The following is an 18,835-nucleotide window of genomic DNA, read 5'->3' on the forward strand; positions in this document are numbered from 1 at the left end:
GGGGAGAAGGCAGGGCCTGTGATCCTGGGTGGGGGTGGGGGTGGGGGTGGGGGAGGGGGTGGGCGGGGAGAACGCAGGGCCTGTGATGCTGGGTGGGGAATGCTGGGCCCTGTGATTCTCCAGGAGATAAGCGTGGGCCTCCAGGCTTTCAGGCCCATGGAAAGGCACATATTTTCCAGGCGGTTGGGGCATCTGATCATTCCGCTACCGCGTGTCCTGACGTTGTGACCGTTTTTGTCCCATCGCTTACGTTTCTGTCACATTTTTGTAAAACCGTTTTTGGGGTGATTCGCTGCACCTAGAGATGCTACAGCTTTTTCTACTAACTTCTTTTTGACGGACTTTTGGTTTCTGCCAGATTCCATCTTTCAGAAGCTTGGAGGCTGAGTCAGGTGGCCCTGGCTAGTACGGAGCCCCTCCTTGCCCGCGTTCCCTGCTTCTCTTCCCAGCCCCCCTCTCCCCCCCGCCCCGAGTGACCCAGTGGGGCCGAGGGAGGCTCCTGGAGCCCACAGAGATGGCCTAGGGTCCCCAGTGGGCAGGGGTCCCGCCGCAGGGCCCTGATGATTTCTGTCTACTCGGTTATATCCTTTGAGCAGGAGCCGCCCCCTTCCCCGCTAACCCGGGCTGGGCTCCCTTCCGCTGGAGGCGCTTCCCAAGCCCTGGGCAGGGAGGGAGATCAGATCTCAGCCCCGGGCGGGCAGGCCCACTCTCGGAGTGAGAGGCACAGGGAGGGCAGCGGGAGTATGGCTGCGGGCCGGCGGGGGCGGTGCGGGCATCCGGAGGTGGGGAGAGAGCGGCCTGAGGCCGGCTGGGGCGGTGGGGGTGTGGGCAGCGCAGGAACCGAAAGTCAGCCGCCGGGGGGAGGGGCGCTTCGGCGCGTCGGGGGCGCGGGCCGCCCGGGCGCAGGCCGGGGAGGGGGCCCGAACGCAAGGCTACTGGCGCCGCCCGGCCCGCCCGGCCCGCTGCGCGCAAACTTTTCCTGGGCCCGCGGGGAGGCAGGTGCGGTCACGTGGGCGGGGCGGCCGCGCGGACCCCGCCCCTGCGCCCTAGTCCGGCCGCGTCGGCGGGAGCGGGCGGAGCTGAGCCGGGCGCGCGGCGCGGAGCGGGGCGCGGAGTGGCCGGAGCGCCGGGTGCGCCATGCCCACCAACTTCACCGTGGTGCCCGTGGAGGCGCGGGCGGACGGTGGCCAGGATGAGGCGGCCGAGCAGACCGAGGCGCCGGGCCCCCCCGAGGGCGCCGAGCCCGACTGCTCCAACCCGGGTGAGCGCGGGCGCACCTGCCCGCGGGACAAAGGCGGAGGCCGGGCTGCGCGGGCTGGCGGGGGTGGCCGGGGGCCGGAGGGGAGGGGACGGTGGCCCGGGAGGAAGGGACGGCCCTGAAGGGAGCGAGGGGGAGGCCCGGGAGAAGGGAGCGGCCCCGGCGGCGGGGAGGGAAGGGCGACCCGGGAGAGGCCCGGAAGAGGGGGACCCGGCCCGGCACGCCGCCCGAAGGAGGGGTGTGGGGCCGCAGCCCGCCCCTGGCCCCCCCCCCCGCGCCTTTCCCCGGGCCCCCGCCGGCTCCCCTCCTCACTAGTCCCCGCCACTTTGCCTGCTCCTGCAGTTCCCCTTTCTCCGCTCCCCACTCCCGCCCGCAGAGCCCCCCGCCAAGCTTAGTGGTGAGGGCGCAGAGCGAAGCAAGGCTTCGGGGGGCTGTGGGCGCCCAGGGCCCTTGCGGGCCCGGGAAGCACCTTTACCCCACTCGGGGTGGGGCACCGGGGAGGCAGGGCGGTGCGGGACGCCCTGGGTAGCTATGGAGACGGAGGAGGGGCTCGCTCTCCCGGGAGTTCTCAGGCCCTGCGGGTGCCCCCAGGCTGGTTGGCCGGCTGGGGCCGCGGAGCCGACCCCGGGTGAGGCTTCCGGGGCTGGAGGCCGCGCCCGCTTCCTCCCCGGCCACCTCTGCCCTGCTCTGCTCCTGCGCGCTGGGGCAAAGGGCCGCCGGTCAGAAGGCCGGGCCAAGCTTGGTGGGGACATCAGCAGAAAGAAAGGGCAGTAGGTCCTGGCGGGCGGGAGGAGCCCCCACCGCGCAGAGCGGTGCCCCAACTGAGGGTCCTGCATGCCCACGTTGCTTCTGGAATCAGGACGTCTCTGGCACTTTCACTTTCTCTTGGGGGGGGGGCATCCCCAGGCCTGCTGCTGGACATCTGGGCTCCAGCCCCCTGCTTCTCAGCAGTGGATGGCTGGGTCACCCTGAGTGAGCTCAGCACCCCTCTAGAAATTGGGGGTCACTGCCGCGTTTGGGAGGAGGCGTCCTGCTCCTAGCAGGGGAGAGGGCGAGGTCAGTGCCGGCAGCGCTGCCCGGGCCTCAGACCCTTCATGGCCCACTGTCCAGGGGCGTCCGGCACCCCGGGCACCGCTAGGAGCCCCTGAGGAGGAGGCGCCGGCCGGCCGGGCCAGGGCGGGTCCTGCCCCCGCCCTTGGGTGCCATTCTCTGCATGTGGCCGTGCAGCACGGAGGCCGAGACGAGGCAGGACTTGAGGGCAGAGGTCAGAAGCCCAGCCTTTCTCTGGGGCGCTCTGGCGGGCTTTTGGGGTGAGCTTTATCCCACCGGCCCCCGGTGGCCATCGTGTCCCCAGAGGACCCTTGGCACCTTCCTGAGTGTGTGGCTCCTGGCCTGGTGGCCCCTCCCCGGCGGCCACAGTCCCTCTGCAGATGCAAGTGTGGCTGGTTTTCGGGCTGAGGCACCTTATCTTTGCTTTCAGGGCCCTCTAGCTGGCCCCAGGGCTGCTCAGGGGTCCCCCCCCCCCGAGCCCCCCGCCCCCCCCCACTCTGAGGCCTCGCTTTCTCAGCCCTGCTGCCACCGGGGATTCCCGCTATGGCTTGTCTAGAGTCCGTTTGGCCGCCGTCTCGGAGGCGGGAGCACAGTGGATGTAGATAATCCCACACGCTTCTCAACAGACCCCACAGGGCTGGGCTCTGTTTGCGACACTTCTGAGCCGGCGCAGAGCTTGTGCCTGGGCCTTGGGTCTCTGTGTTCTACTTAGATGGCACTGGGGGGCCCGTGGGGGACCTGGGCAGGCCCCTTTGGGGTCACAGACAGGCGCCTGTTGCCTTTCAGGGCTGCTTGGCTGAGCTCCGAGTTTTAACGCAAGTCCTCAGGTCATAGTGGTGCCCAGGGAGGCCCTGAGATGGGCCCTGTGTCACCAGCGTGATGAGGGGCACTGAGCCTGGGAAGCAACCTCATGCTCTGCTCATTGAGGGGACAGTCCTGCAGGAGCCGGAAGAGCCGCCCGGAACCCCCTCAGAAGGCCCTTGTGCAGGGTCCTTGCCTGTGGTCCAGCCTGTGGCCAGGCCAGCTCACGACAGGGTCACTGAAGTTTCTTCCTGACTCTGAGGCTGGCCCTCGAGCCCCCGGGAGCCCCCATCCGCTGGTGGTGAAGCAGGTGTGAGGAGACCCTTCCTGGGTGGCTGTCGTGGAAGTAGGAGGCAGGGGCCGGGACTGTTTTCTTACAGAGCCTGTGCCGAGGGTGTGCCGAGGGTGGGTGGGCGCTGAGGCGGGGGCCGTGCTCCCTTCACAGGCCCGTCTGGCCTGAGCTGAGCTTGGGGAGAACCTGTGACACCTGCCAGGCCGTCCTGGGCTGCCCTGTGCCCCAGGCTGGCCTGCCCGGGAGCCCTGTTGTCAGCATGTGAAGCCTGGGCCTCCATCAGTCCCTTGGCTCAGCGATGGTCAGTCCCACGCATTGACCTTGAACTGCCCCTGCTGATTTGACCTTGGCGCTGCCTGCCAAGCAGCGCAGCTGGTGCGAGGGCGGTGGCTTGTGGGTGGGGCCACGGGAGGTCCGAGTGTCTGGAAGATGCTGTGTTTGCCCCGAGGGTCACTGTCCCCACGTCCCCGCCCCCACCCCCACCGGCAGCGCCCTCAGCTCTGCTTGCGTTTCCTCTGCCCTCCCGCTCTTCCTCTTTTGGCTCCTTTTCCAAGGTTTTGTGCTGTGCTGCTCAGGGGGTCTCTTCGTGCTGTCTCTCCCCCCACCCTGCTGACCCAGGCAGCCCTGGGAGTGTGACCTTTGTCCTGCTTGGGCTCAGGGGTCGCAGGGTGCACGCTCGGCGCTGCTTTGTGTGGCCCCTGCCCTCGAGGGGCTGCCGCTGGGGCAGCCGGACTCAGGGCCGCATGGCCCGAGACTCAGCTCGCAGGCTCTGTCCTGCTGGGCGAGGGCTCAGCGCTGCCCCGGCACCGGTTCCAGGAAGCAGGGGCCGCGTCCCGCGGGCGGGGGGTTGTCTGAGCAGGAAGGGCAGGCGCCGGCTGTCCCGTGGGGCTGACCCGGTCAGCGTCCGGCACCGCCTCTGTGGGAATCTCTGTAGGCGGTCGAGGCGCCGATGTCGTCCAGGGAGAGCGCGTGAGGCTGGAGGGGGGCGGGGGAGGGGCTCCTGGGTGCCGGGTTCCACCTCAAAAGGCAGAGGGCAGCCGGCAGTCGGTAGGCACAGGGAGCAGGGCGCTGCCTGCTGGGCTCCCGGGCCATCCTGGTCCTTTTCTCAGAAGCAAAGGGGAGGGTTCTGAATCCTGGCTGTCCTGTGGGCACGCCTGTGTGTGCGTGCGTGTGTGCGCGTGCATGTGCGTGTGTATGTGTGCAGGCGTGTGTGTGCGTGCGCGCAGGTGTGTGCAGGGGAGTGTGTGTGTGTGTGCAGGTGGGCGTGTGCAGGGGAGTGTGGGTGTGCCTGCGGTGGCAGGCAGAGCAGCCTGGTGGTCACCAGTGTTGGGTCACGGGTGCTGAGGCGTCGGGGTGTCTGTTCTTTCCTCGCAGCTGCCCAGGAGACCCTTCTGGTCGAAGGGCTGAGGCGCCCGTCCCCTGGCGGGCTCGAGGGCTGTGCAGGGACCTGGGCCCTGATCTGCGGTCCATCCCCCGCTCTAGCGCCCTGTGCCTGGTGCGGGGAGCCCTCTGCCCTGAGGTCCAGCCGTGCCGTCCTCCCCCCGACCTCTCTGCTGTGTGGGTGTCTGAGCTGTGGCTGCCAGGAGTGTGGGTGTAAGGGTGGTTTCCGAGGTTCCAACTCTGACAGAGCCCCTGCTCGTGGGGCCACCTCTGGTGACATGGGCACTGGGGCCCGTGGCTGTCCCTCTGTTGTGTGCTGCGCCTGGCCGCACAAGTGGCCCAGCGGCAGTCATGCACACGTTGCACCCTGGAACTCAGCGCGCCCGGTGCAGCCCCGAGGACGCAGGAGTGGTGGCGGGGCCCTGTGCCGGGACCTGGCCCGAGGCAGAGGCCCCTCGGCCGTGGGTCACGCTCTGAAGCCACGGGGCCTCGAGCTGGCCCAGGGGGATTGCAGGGACGGCAGCTTGGAGCTGCTGGGGCGGGGCTGCAGCTGTGGGCGAGTGTGGTGTGTGATTGGGGTGTGTGGTGTGTGTCTGACTGGGGCGGGCGTCTGCTGTGTAGGGGTGTGTGTCTTGTGTGCTGTGTTTGTGGTGTCTGTGTGGCCTGGACGTGTGAGTGGTGGGGGTCTGTGGCGGGTGTGTGATGTGTGGTCTGTGTGTGCCTGGTGCGTGGCTCCGGGAGGCCCCTGGCAGTGGAGCCTGTGTGCCCGGTGGGGCGTTCGCTGTTGGGGGGCGGGGGGCAGAGGTGGGCGGGGCTTGGACGTGGGATGCGGGGCCAGGGGTGCTTGGTCATGTCAGGCGCCTCTCTGCCCAGCACCCCTGGGGGGCGGGAGCAGTGGAAGTCCCTCTGTCCCCGGCCTTGGGGCCCACTCTCTGGTGGTGCCCGTGTGCCACTGCACCGGGGAGCTGCTTCTTGCCCCGGGACCTGGGAGGGACCGGGAGCCACCCGGCTCCGTCTTCCTTCCTCAGCGCGTGAGGCTTGGCGGGATCGCAGGGCGTTTCCATCCAGTCGTTGACCCCGAACGTCCTGCGCTTGGAGCCGGGCAGCCAGCTTCCCCTGCGCCCTTGGGGGTGTCGGGTGGAGGTCGTGGGGCCTCTGGAGAGGGGGTGTCTCTGGAAAGGGGAGAGAGAGTGGGTGCCTTGTGTGGCCCTGGAGCTGGGTCTTCATTCGATGCAGCTCAGGGTGTCACAGACCCTGCAGGGGACAGAGGCGTCTGCCAGGTTGGATCCTGCGGGCGAGGAGCTGGTCGCCTCCCTGCCCCTGGAGAACCTGGCTGTGGGGTGGCTTCTGCCAGGAGACCCGTGGCCACGGTCCTGAGCTGCGAGCAGGCCCTGGCGCCTGACCTGGTGGTTCCCCCTGTGCTGGGGGATGGGTAACCTCGGGCTGGGGACACCGTCTCAGGGCCACTGTCCTTGGGCCGCTGCAGACCGCCTCCCTCACGGCCGAGCGGCTGGGACGCGGGAGTGGGACCGAGGTCTGGTTTGGGGAGGAAGAGGAGAGATGGCCGGCCGCGTGGAGAGGACACGCAGGGAAGGGGGGCGGGGGGCAGAAGCCGACGTCCAGCATTAAGGATTGACTGCTGTCCTCGCAGCCAGGTGCTTTGGGGGGGTCCCTCCTGGTCACTGCAGCCACGGCCACAGCGGGGAGTGGGCCTCTGCAAGCATCTCTGGGAACCTGAGGCCGGCGGGGGGGCTCAAGCAGGAAGACCCCCTCCACTTGGGTGCGAGGCTGAGCCTGGGGTGTCTGTCCAGGGGTTTAGCGGGGCCTGAAGCTGCCTGGGGCCGTCCGGGCCTCTTTCCAGGGCTCACAGGGGCAGCGCCGCGCAGCAGGGAGAGCAGAGCCCGAAGGGTTAATACCTTTCTTTTGTGGGACGGGGCCCTCCCTGCTCAGGGCAGCCTCTGGTGTCTGGTCCGCGCAGATAAGCCTACTGCAGCTTCGGCAGCAGCGGCCGAGACCCAGCGGCTCGGCTCCCCCACCATGGAGCCTCCGGCCGGGAGCCCAGGTGAGCTGCCCTGGGCAGGTGCGCGCTGGGGGTGGGGGGTGCGAGCTGGTGCTGCCGGGGTCCTGTCCTGTTGGGCGTCTGTGTGGGGCCCCGCCCGCACCTCTGGCCAGGGTTGGAGGCCACGTTCTGGGTCCTGGGCCGGTTTCTGTTCTTGGGTCGCGTGGCTTCTTTCTGAGCGCCCAGCTGGGAGGAGGTGGCAGGGCCCTTCCTGAGCTCCGCGTGGCCTGGGGCGGGGCCTCTGACCGCGGGAGAGGCGGTTACCCGGTGGGCCGGGCGGCCCTGGGGGATCTGTCAGGTGTTGGGAGGAGAGCCGATGCTCCCAGGCCCGCGGGCGCCTCCAGTAGCCAAAGTGGCCGCCGCCTTCTGCAGCCGAGCCCGTCGGGGTGGCCTTGCACGGGGTCAGCACACGGCTGTGGCCTGGCGGCGTCCTCAGGGTGGGGGCTCCCTGTGTGCCCACGCCAGCAGTGCCCCTCAGGGTGGCGTGAGGCCCGAGGCCCACCCTGGCCATCACAGGGCTCTTGGGCCTGTATTCCCTTCTGGAGCCTGCAGGTCACAGTGGCTGCAGGTCAGGCCTGATTCTCAGGGAAGCTCTCAGACGCCCCTGGGGAGGGATCGTGTGGAGCCGAAATCAGAGGAGATGGTGCAGGCGGCTCTTGGGTTTCCTGCTCTGTAGACGAAGGGTCTAGACTGCAGCCAGATGGAGCCTGGTCGGTAACGGGAGCCGGCGTGGAGGCCGGGGAGGGCAGCCGCCTGCCTTTGCCCTCAGCAGGGCCGCCTCGCCGTCCAGAACCCTCCCCCAGCTCAGATCGCCAGTGCCGGTCCCTGAGGCGGGGGAGGCCGGAGCAGCTGTGTCACCGAGGGTCGGGGAGCTGGGCCCCCGAGTCCAGCAGAGGCAGATCTCCCAGGAGGGGCAGGTCCCACCTGGGAGGGTGGGCCGTTCAGATGCAAAGCCCCCAGATCGCACTGCTCTTGAGAAGCTCTGAGCCGTGCTCCCCGCTGACCCTGTGTGACTGAGCCTGCACACTCATGTGAGTGTGCGGGTGTGAACAGGGTGCCTGCACGCCTGCGGTGGCCTGTGTCTGTGTGTCACGTGGATGCACCCACACGTCTGGCTGGTTTCAGCACTGGCACTTCTGGCAGCTGGGCCTCCCTGCTCTCGACCCTGGAGTGTTAGATTTTAGGAGAACGTGCTGGAGCTGGTGCCTTTGCCCGGATGGTGGGGCTGAGGGCCTTGGTGGGGAGCTGTGGAAGCCGAGGAGGCGGCCGTGGCTGGCCTTGGTCCTGGCCGAAGGGCAGCTGCGTCCCTCCAGCGTCCAAAGCCATGCTCAACCTCCGAGCCCCCTGGGCCCTCGGTATTTCCCGGGAGAGCCTCGACGCCAGGCCGTGGGGCAGGGTGGGAGGTCGTGGTGGGAGGTCACGCTGGACGGTGGGGACGCAGCTGGAGTCACGCTGGAGCGTGAGGACGCTGCGGGGCCAGGTGCCCTTTATCCTGAGGCTGCGTTCGGCTCGTACCGCTTGTCCGGAGTCGAGCTGCTGGGCACCGGGTGCTTCTGAGGCTTTGAAAGTGAGGGCCCTGTCTCCTCAGGAAAGCCTGGCAGAGGTGCTGTGCCTGGGCCCTGCTGGCCCGTCCAGGCAGAGCGTCCACCCCAGGCCTGGGCTCCGGGGTGTGGGTGCGTCACCCCTGCACCTGGGGGCCCAGGCCAGGCCGTCGTGGCCTTTGGCCGTGAGCAGGGCCGCTTTGCTCGAGGTGGGGACCCGGGCAGAAGGGCGGGTGTGAGGAAAGGGGAGCCAGCGTGGCAGCCGGCGCGCTGACCCCGCAGGCCGCGTCTGGGGGCGGACGGAGAGGGTCCTCGCGTGCTCGCCTGCGGGCAGGTGCTTCTGTCGCTGGCCAGCGGGCGGGAAGGCGCCAGCCCTCGGAGGACCCGCGGGGGAGACGCCGCCGGCGGGGCTGCGGGCAGTTCTCAGCGTTTCTCTTTCCCACAGAACGGGTTTCTGTTTCAGCCAGAAACCTGCTGTTACAGCGGGACCCCGCCGCGTCTCGACACTTGGGGATCTCGGGCGCGAATACAGAGCTTTTGTCTCGGCCCTGCCTCTCCGGGCGGCGCCGGCCTAGTCTGCCAGCCGCTGGGTTGCCGGTCTGGCCACCTCCTGCCTGCAGAGCCGGAGGCCACGCGGCAAGGGTCAGAGGTCATGGGTCATGGTCCCGGGACCTGAAAACGCTTCTCCGCGAGCCCAGGTGCTGGCGTCGGGCCGGCGGACCCCCCGCGAGGAGGCCCTGTGGCCCCGGGTGGCGCAGACGGGTCGCCGCCCCTGCTGGCCTCGCTGCAGGCCCTGCGTGACCCGAACTGGGTGGCAGGGAGGGGCCTCGGCCACTGAGCCTCGGAGGCCAGGCTCTGCCCCTCCCCCCGAAGCCCTGGGCCCCCCAGGCCCGGCTGCAGGAGGGCGGCTGCAGGAGGGCGGGAGGAGGAGAGCGCAGCCTGCTCAGGGGAGGGGGTGCTCGGGGGAGGGGCGTTCGGGGGAGGGGGTGCTGGGGGGGGTGCTGGGGGGTGGCGGGTGGAGATGGGCCCGTGGAGGCCGTGCCGGCAGAGGGAGAGACGGAGGGGGCCGCGCCCTCGGCAGGAAGGGCCCCTCTGTGGCCAGCCTCTCCCCGCAGCAGGCTCAGCTCTTTTGGCTGGAGGGTGATGGGGACGCTCACTCTCCTCCAGGGACGGGAGTCCAGGGCGCCCGCGGCTTCCCGTCCCCAGGGCGCCGGGTCCTGCGCTATCTCTGGTCACTACCTCGCATTTATGGATGTCGGGGTTACATCTGCATTTGGCGCAGCCAGAAGCCAGGCATCAAACCTGATGTGGAGGAAACGGGGTGAGGGTGGGAGAGCAGAGGCTGCCCTGGGGGAGGTGGGTGGCTGCGGTGCCCTGAGCTGCATCGGGCCGCACCTGGACGGGGTGGGGCGTCGCTTGGCTGCGTGCGGGCTTCTCAGAACGGCTGTGGTGAACGGCAAGGCACGGCCCGGTCCACGGCTCAGGGCTGCCTTCACAGGGAGGAGGGGCGCTGGTCAGCGCCGAGCACCTGCCCACCGGCCCCGGTGGGCCCTGAGCCTTGGGCTCTCAGCAGCAGGCACCAGCTGTCCTGCTCAAAGTTTCCGGAGGGCTTGGCGGCGGTGGTCTTGGTGGGCCCGGCCTAGGCTCTGGGTCCCGGGCCTGGTCGGGCCTTGCTGACCTGTCGCCATTGGTCATTCTGGGAGCACTGGCTTGCCAGCCACCCCCGTCCAGGGCCATGACCTCTGGGACAGGTTGGCCTGGGTGTCGTGCCTTCATCTGGCGACGGGGGTTTTCCTTTGAGCCTTGGGGAAGACCAGCAGCTGGGCGGACCCCAAGCCTGGTCGGGCCACACTGAGGTGTAGACCGTGGCACGGGCTTCCTGGGGCTTAGGGCCAGCGGGAGGGACGGGGGAGGGGCTGTGACAGTGTCGCCGGCCTTGCTGGTCTTTGCAGCCTGCGCCATTGGGGTGCGGCAGGGCCTGCAGTGGGACATGTCTGATGTCCTTGGACCAGACGCTGTGCGGCTGCTCCAGGAGGACCCCGGAGGGAGCGTGGACTCTGCCCACCGCACGAGTCTGCTGGTCCCAGGAAACCAGGAAAGCAAAACGTGATCGTCGGAAGCCCCAGCCAGACGTGGGGCTGGTGCTCGGCGCGCATGGTTTTTCTGGGTGTTTGAATTCTGACGGCCGTTTCTGTGCTGGAGGGGCGACTGTCACGGGCTCTGGGGTCCCCGGAGGCAGCACCGGGCACGCGGGCGTGGGCACAGCCTGTGTTTCCCCGTCTGGTTCCCCGAGTCCCCCCGGTTCCCTCCTGGTCCCCTCGATCCCGGGCACCTCGATCCCAGGCCCTGAGAGACCCCTAACTGTTGCTGTTCCATGCAGTTCATCGGCTGAAGGGTCCTTGTTTTAAGGACAAATTAGCCCTTTTCCTGGGTGATGAGAGGCGCGGGTCACGTGGGGAGGTGGGGACTCTGAGGGGACCTCCTGGCCTGGCCGCGTTTCTCCCCCGACCCCCACCCACCCGCCTCCCGGAGCCGAGGCTTGTGGTTCTCGCAGGGTGGACGCTGGGGGCCCGGCTGGCAGGAGCTGCAGCCTTGGACCCCCCGAGGCCGTGATTCCTGTGTGATGCAGCCCGTGGTAGCATCTGTGTCATCAGATGAACAGGTTTAAAGCCACGTCTGAATGTGAGGCGACTGCCGGTTTTCAGAGCTGGACGTGGGGTGAGGCAGGACCAGGCCGATGGTGTAGGCTTCATCTCGTGACCTCCAGGCTGTTGCTGTGATTAAACATTCGAGACTGAGCCTGGCCCGTCCATCAGAGCGGGTGACCGCGGCCGGGTTGTCCGCCGGGAGTACGCCTGCCTGGAGACCGTAGGCGTGGGTCCTGCCCTCCTCACGCAGCCTGGCAGCCACCGCCACACAGTGTAGGCTTCTGGTGACCTTGGGGCTGTGTGCCCCGTGGGGACACTGCAGGCCACCCGCCCAGGAGGACGCAGCGGGGCTGGTGAGGCCGGGCTGCCCTCTGGCACCTGTGTCCCCAGCATTTCGTCATGTCAGGCTTGTCCTGGGTACTTGTCATCATGAACAAGCAGAGTGACGAGGGGGGCGCAGGCCCAGGCACGTGGCCCCCTGAAACCCGGGGTCTCAGCCCGAGGAGGACCCCTCCTGGCAGGTGCTCTCACCCAGGTGGGGCGGGAGAGGGTCTCCCCAGACGCCGGGGCCTGCGGAGCCCCACGCGTGGGTCAGGCCCTGGGTGGTGCTTGGGCCCAGGTTTCCTTTGTGCGGACTGACTGTAGCCTGTCCCTCCCTCGAGAAACAAACGCAGAGTCGAGTGTCCTGCGGAGGTGGGAGCAGCGGGGAGTCTGAGGACACTTCCAGGTACCGGTTCCTGGGCTTTCCGGTTTGGGGCGGGTGGGCCCTCGGGTGGAAGCAGCTGAATTCTGATGGAGAGCCTCCACGTGGCCGAGTCGAGGAGGAGGAGGCTGCTGTCAGGCTCCTGCCCGCTGCTCCCTAACCCGTCCGTGCCCCAGATGCCCGTCTCCCTTCCGCCACGTCCCCAGGCCTGTAGGGAGCGCCCCTGGGGCTGACGGACTGGACGCGTGTCAGGAAATGAAGGGACGTGTGTTCTTTTGAAGGGATGCGCCATGGTTTACGGCTCTGCGAACGGGACTCGCCGTTGGCCATGAGCTGCGTGCGGCCGGTGGAGGGACTGGGGGGCTGCCAGGGGTGTTCATCTTGCTTGTTTTGTGTGTCTTCTCCATTTTCCGCACCTGTCGCGTGTGCTGCTCTGGTTACGGCAGCAAAGTGGAGAGCCCGAGGCCACCGTCTGCCGCTCAGCCCGGCCGCCCTGCCCAGGCGTGCTGCGCGCACGTGACCTGGCCACGTCCACGCCTTGTGTGGCGTCCGCGTCATTGTTTCTGGTTTCTCGGACCCCAGGGTGGTCCTGGGACCTAGCGGCCACCTGGCCTGAGTCAGTCTGTCTGGTGGGCCTTCTGGGTCCCTCAGCGAGCGCTCGCCTGGGGGCTCCTCGTCTGTTCTGTTCCTTCCCAGTCCTCTGTTCCAGGCGTTCCCTCTGTCTTAGGGGAAGGGCGGGCCAGCTGGGCTCCTATTTGAGGCTGAGCTCCCGCTTTCCCGGCCACCCCGCCCTGGGAGCGTCAGATCAGCGTAGGAGGTTGTTTCTAGGTCCGGTGCCCGCCCCCTGAGAGCCCCCCCAGGGCCAGGCTGTGCAGAGCCAGGTGGGGGCAGAGGGCACCCGGGGAAGCTGGGGCCCGAGCTGAGCCAGGCCCTGCCCACACTTGCCGCCTCTTCCCAGCGGAGAAACACGAGTCCCAGGTGCCGAGTCCCCGGAGCCTCCCGTGACTTTGTCCAAGGTCAGGTGGCGGGGGGGCGGGGGACCTGACACCCGCCCCCCGACCCCGGGCAGCCGGGGCAGGGCCTGCACTTCCTGAGTCTGGTCTCGAGGGGTCCTCCGTTTGCTGCAGAGACGCGGACTAAGGGACTACTCGCTTCCAGGAGGGATCCGCCCGGGTGGGGAGGCCCGGGAAGGAGGTGTGGCTGAAGACCTGGCTGTGCCAGACTCCCAGGGTGGTTTATTGTTTCCTTGGAGCTAGTTGGGTTTGTAAACCTTGTCTTGACCTAACTCTTGACTCGGGAAAACCTGCAAGAGCATCCCTGCCCGGGTGAGGCCACCCGCGGCTCCCGCCACCCCCCAGGCTGGGATCGGGGCGAAGGGCCGGCAGGGTGACGCCCTCGAGGCCGTGTCTCCTGAGACAAGCTCGCCACCAAATCAGGGTCTTCACTGAAGGGCTTACCCGGATTTCATCTTCACTTTCTGGAAAGAATCGGGCTCGCTCCGCGTCCCGTCCTCCCTCTTTCCGGAACTTTCCAGAGCTGCCTGACACTCTTGGCCTCAGTCTTCTGAGCAGCCGAGGCTGTAGGTCACCCCCCCACCAGGTTCGCTTCCATCTTCCTCGTGGTGGCACTTGGGGGCCGTGACCTCATGTTCACCTTGACCCCGCGTTTAATGGGTGGACTGGCACCGCCCCTGCCCCCGTCAGGCCATGTAGGTGGCCTGTAGGCTGTGGGCGCGGCCCCGGGCACTGCCTGCCCCAAGCAGCTACCCTGTGGTGGCTGCTGGGGCTCAGCCGCGAGGGGCTCGGTCTGCAAGAGGGCGGGTCTGCCTGCCGTGTGGCTTCCTGCGTGGGCCGTGGGGACCCGGGGAGGCCCGGGAGGCTTGGTGGGGAAGGGGGAGTTGAGCGGGGTCTGCGGGTTGTCGGACCAGAGAGCTGAGGGTGTGCGTGGCAATGCCCTGGACCCAGCGTCTCCGTGTGAGGGGCCAGGGACGTGAGCTGGCGCCTCCGCGGGCACGGGCTGGGGTGTTCCCTCCGTGTGCGTCTGGGCTCTGGTTTCCTCTTGGGGATCCTGTCTGGAAGTGGGGCCGTGGTGGGTCACCCGCCGGGGCTGCGTGGGCAGGGGGTCCCCGCTCAGTTCACACTGGCCGCTGGGGTCTGGGCGCCGTTCCCCACTGTCCTCACTCCTGCCAGGGGCCAGGTCCCTCCCACGCGGGAGGCCTGTGTGGTGCTGACTTGCAGTGGGCCCCGCTCCTGAGCACGCCCCGTGTCCTTGCTGGTGGCCTCTGGGATGGCGTTGTCGCCGATCCACTGGGACGGGCAGGGCTGCGCGTTAGAGCCACGTGGCTGGGGTGTTTCTTTCCGCTTTGAATCCAGAGCCTATGCCCGACCCGCATTTGAGGATCTGGCCGGAGCTCCCAGGTGGCACTGGGGCTGATCTGCTCCCCTGTGGCCTGGCCACACTGAGCTGGGGACGGGCTGGTCAGGCCCTCCCAATAGAAACAGCCACGGAGACGGCAGGGCTGCGATGCCAGCCACGCGCCTACGTCTGGCTCCAGGATCCTCCCTGGGAGCTTTGCTCCCAACGGTTGGGGGTCCCTGTGAGGCGGCTGTGATAAACCGGGACTGGGGGCTAGGACCCTAAGCTGCTGGGGGACGAGCCTCCGCATCCCCCGTGCAGGTGCCTGTCCCTCCATGGACAGCCGTGGGCCGCTCGGGCCCTGCCGACTGGGGACGGTGTCCTGGGAGTGTCAGCAAGGCTGTCGGGCGTGGGTCCCAGAAGGGCAGGGCGGGACTTGGTCCCTGGACGGTCAACGCCTTGGCGCTCTTCACCTGGGCACCGGGAGGCGGAGCCGCCCGCCCCCAGCCCCAGGTCGCCTCCTTTCGTGACCGTGCCCTCCCCCACAGGAGATGGTGGCCCCAGGGAGGACAGCCCGTTCATCGGCGGCACGGAGGCGGACGGAGGGAGCGTGTTGGAAGGAAGAAGCATGGCTCTCTTTGAGGTACCTGCACGCTCTCCTCCAGAGCAGCAGGCCGCACGTCGAGCTCTCTCTCGTGTGGACAAGAGCAGAGGCCCCAGCCCCAAGACCCCACCTCTAACAGTGAACCGAGGCTCCCGGCATGGCCTTGGGGAGCCCCTTGGAGGGGCTGGATCCAGGCCATCGGGAGAGCCCTGTCCCCCCCGCCCCGCTGGTGGCCCCACTCGGTGTGGCCTGGAGCCCCAAGCCTGGGCCCCTGGCCTGCCCAGCCCGTGTCTGGGGCCTCCTGCCCGCTTCGGGTCTGGGGGTCTCAGGGCAGGCAGAGCTGGGCCCTGGCTCATCTGCTCGGTTTGGGGGCATCTCAGCCAGAGGTGGGTAACTGGCTCGGCGTCCTGGCCCCAAACAGGAGGAAATGGACAGCAACCCCATGGTGTCCTCGCTGCTCAACAAGCTGGCCAATTACACCAACCTGAGCCAGGGCGTCGTGGAGCACGAGGAGGACGAGGACAGCCGGAGGCGGGAAGTCAAGGTGCGTGCCCCTCCCCCAGCCCCCCCCCCAGGGCCTCCCCTCCCCCGACCCTCCCCCAGGACCCTGGGTGCGGCCTCCTCTCCCCCACCCTGTTTCTCAGTCCTGGGGCTGTGACCCTGCTACCTCTTCCCGGAAGCTGTTTCTTAGGGGGTTGTTTGTTTCTGGGGGTCCGCCCTCAGCTGCGCCCAGCTGCTGTGAGGGTTCTGTGCAGAGACCTTGGGGCAGTTCTGGAAGAGCCACCCAGGTGCCCAGGAGAAGCTGTGGGGTGAGGGCTCGCAGGGCAGGGCGGCGCCCCGAGACAAGAACCTGCTCAGGACCCGTCTCAGGGGAAATGAGACATGTCTTTCTCTCTGTCTTTCTGGCTCCCTCCCCCGAAACCGTGGCCAAAAAGTTGGCCTCCTCTCAGCAGTAGATTCTCTGTCTCTGCGCCGGGGGCTTAGTTCAGGGTGGAGGCTTCTTTCGGTTTCAAGGGGTGACTTTTTCCCGTGTTTTCTGCCGTCGGTAGAGCACAGCCTCCGGGGTCCTGTGTTCTTGGGGGCGGCTTGTGACCTGGGGCGCCCGAGGGCAGGAGGAGGGCGGTGCGGCCTGAGCCCCTGCCCCCGACTCCAGATGGCTGGATGGGACATCTGGGTGGCCCCCCAGCGCGGGAGCTGAGGCCAGGTGGGGGGTCTTGTTGCCCTCTGGCTGCCAGCCCTCTCGCTCCCTGCTGTGTCCGCCCGCCCATCCGGCCAGCCCTGGGGCCGAGGTGCCAGGAGCCCAGCGCCGCCCTCACGCTGAGGTCTAGCCTGACCCCGGTCCTGCGGCCGCAGGAGGTCAGGTCCCAGGCACGCCCTCCGTCTTTCCTTCCTCCTGCCGTGAAGCCAGCAGGTTTAGTGCTCGCCTCCTGCCCCCCGAGGGTGACTGTTTGGGGAAGAGGTTGTCCCGGAAGGGGAGTAACCGACCCTGGTCCCCCGGGGGGCCTGTGCAGGCCGCTTCCCCGGGCACGGGCGGCCCTTCAGCAGCGGCGTGTCTGTCCCTGCCTTTTCTCCCCCATGGGACCTTCCCCGGGTTCTGCTCTGGCGCGGGGACGCCGCCCTGCGGGGAGGTCACAGCTGCCGTGGTTGCGGGTCAGTCGCTCACGGGTGGGTTTCTGGGGTTTCAGACTCTTGCCTGGCACTAGGTCTCGGGGGCTGCAGGCCTTCTGTGCAGAATGTCGGGCCCTCCGCCTGTCAGCACTTGTGCCCCGGGGTCACGGGCCCTTTTTCAGCTCTCCTCGCAGCCCGCTCCGAAGTGAGGCCCGGACCTGCTGGAATCTGTTCTGAGGCTGACCTGGGTCCAGCCTGCTGACCTGTGGTGTGGACCAATGGGGACTCCTGGCACAGACCCGCAGGGCAGGCGGCCCCCTGGCCTCGGTCCCCTGGGGACTGGAGCAGGTTCCCTGGGCACACGCAGATGGGGCTCCCATTGCGGGGGTGCCTGGCTCCCTGGGCCCCACTTAGGACCTACCCTGGACCCGGGGCGGGGGGCAGAGCAGGAATTGCGCTCCTCGTCCCTCAAGTGGGGCACAGAGATGGGGCCTGGTCCCCCCAAGGCACCTTCTCTGAGGTCTGGGTGCCTCCAGCATCCTGGGCCTTGGAACCTGTCGGGTTGACCCTTCAAAGCTGTGTTTTATGAGAGTCTGGGGCCCCTTCGCGGCCTTTCAGAGTCGTCTCAGCTGCTGGACAGAGTCTGGCCATGGACCAGCTGGGTCTAGGCGGGTGGGGGTGGGGTCCCTACTCAGACCGGGGGCATGGCACCTGGTGGCTCAGGTCGCAGAGGCGGGGAAGAAGGAGCAGGCACAGCTGCCGCCTTGGGTTTGCATTTTCTGTTTTATTTATTTTTTCTATTTAGGGCTGCACCTGTGCCATGTGGAAGTTCTCAGGCTCTGGGTTGAATTGGAGCCACAGCTGCTGGCCTACACCGCAGCCACAGCAATGTGGGATCCAGGGTGAGGCCTGGGATCGAGCCTGTGTTTTCATGGATACTAGTCGGGTTTGTTTGTGCTGCACCACAGTGGAAACTCCCGGGTTTGCCTCTTTTTCATACAAATAAAAGCCCCTGAGACCTCCTCCCCCACCTCTGTGTGCAGGGTCCAGAACCATGACCAGAAAACACTGAGGTATCCTGCAGGTGGGGGGCCTGGGGCAGGCGCCCAGCATGGGAAGCCGCTGCTGGGGGCGTCCGCCCGAGGCTTCTGACCGCCTCCACTCGCTGGGCCCGGGGTCTCCGCTCCATCACCTGCCCTGAGCCAGCACACAGTGCCGGCATTCCTATGTGTCCACTTTCTGAGAAGCCCACTTGCTCCCTCGGGGGTCTGCCTCCCCCCCAGCAGGACCCCCGTCTCAGCCAGCCTGTGCCCATTCCCGGCAGGTCTTCCCAGCTCTCATTCCCGTTATACACCTCAGGTTAAGCCATGTCCCCCCCATTCAACGTCCTGTTCTTGTAGCCAGAATGCCCCAGAGTGGACCACCTGATGGGGTCACCCTGGCCGTCGGGCAGGACAGGTGTGCCCCAGCCTCGTTCCCGAGGCTTCCCCGGGCCGCTTTGCTCCGCCATGGACTGTCCAGCTTTACCGGAGCCTCCGGCGCCCCTGCTCTGTTGCCCTGGCGGGGCGAGCCCTCTGCCGGGCCGCGGCTGCCAGGCCGGGGCCTTCGGGAGGCAGCACTCACAGGTGCGCGTCCTCCAGACTCTCGCTGGTCCCCGGTCACTTCCTCCAAGTGAGTCAGTTCACGGCGGGCTTCTGTCTGGACCGGGCGTCCCGCACCCTCCGTGGCTGTGGGGCAGGGGGGCCGGTCCCTGCCTCCCCTCGCGTCAGGGTTCCTGAGGGTGCGGGCTGCAGCCGTGTGGCACAGGCCCTGGCTGGCTTGCTCCCCCTCCGTCCCGGGGTCTCCCCTCCTGCTGTGGGCCTGGCGGGGGAGGGCCGAGCCCTGCGCTCCCCGGGCTCCGTGCTCTTGGGCGGCCCGGGGGCTGTTCTGGTTCCCTCCGGCCCCGGTCTCGCCTTAGCCGTTTTCCGCGTAACGGAAGCTCGTGGCGCTCACTGGCCTGCCCTGGTCGTCCTGCCCCACGACCCCCTGTTCAGGGTCTGGGCCCCACGTGTGCGCTTGGCTCCAGGGAGGGGCTGGTCACAGCCTCGGCCCCGCCGCGCTCTCTCCTAGAACCCCCGCATGGGCACCTTCATCGGCGTCTACCTGCCCTGCCTGCAGAACATCCTGGGCGTGATCCTCTTCCTGCGCCTGACGTGGATCGTGGGGGCGGCCGGCGTCCTGGAGTCCTTCCTCATCGTGTCCATGTGCTGCACCTGCGTGAGTGGGCGCCGCGTCCTCACCCGGGCCTGCTCTGGGCCCCGGGTCCTGCTCTGAGCCCCAGGGTCCTGCTCTGAGCCCCGGGGTCCCTGCTCTGAGCCCCAGGGTCCTGCTCTGAGCCCCGGGGTCCCTGCTCTGAGCCCCAGGGTCCTGCTCTGAGCCCCGGGGTCCCTGCTCTGACCTCAGGTCCTGCTCTGAGCCCCAGGTCCCTGCTCTGAGCCCCAGGTCCTGCTCTGAGCCCCGGGTCCCTGCTCTGGGCCCCGGGGTCCCTGCTCTGAAC

General features: G+C 68.2%; 1 protein-coding gene across 10 annotated transcripts in view; it reads left to right on the forward strand.

The window, feature by feature from the left end:
- The first annotated feature begins 728 nt into the window (after positions 1-728).
- Positions 729-18,835, forward strand: part of SLC12A7 (solute carrier family 12 member 7) — a 40,079-nt gene continuing 21,972 nt past the window's right edge. For 2 of the 10 annotated variants that reach the window (XM_021077137.2, XM_021077138.2), the window contains exons 1-4: positions 1,076-1,261; positions 14,636-14,730; positions 15,113-15,235; positions 18,409-18,555. In XM_021077137.2, coding sequence (XP_020932796.2) covers positions 1,138-1,261; positions 14,636-14,730; positions 15,113-15,235; positions 18,409-18,555 — 489 coding nt within the window. In that variant the 5' untranslated portion in view covers positions 1,076-1,137. Of the gene's footprint in view, positions 783-1,075; positions 1,262-1,856; positions 2,569-3,910; positions 3,956-4,231; positions 6,437-6,731; positions 6,844-14,635; positions 14,731-15,112; positions 15,236-18,408; positions 18,556-18,835 lie in introns of those variants that run through there. The other 8 variants (XM_085001656.1, XM_085001662.1, XM_085001660.1 and 5 more) reach the window with 8 other exon arrangements.

The sequence above is a fragment of the Sus scrofa genome, chromosome 16 (assembly GCF_054392235.1).
Source record: "Sus scrofa isolate SSC_HxYL_T2T_F1_AM1 chromosome 16, Sscrofa_HxYL_maternal_Yorkshire_Landrace_v2.0, whole genome shotgun sequence".
In the NCBI taxonomy this organism is placed as follows: domain Eukaryota; kingdom Metazoa; phylum Chordata; class Mammalia; order Artiodactyla; family Suidae; genus Sus; species Sus scrofa.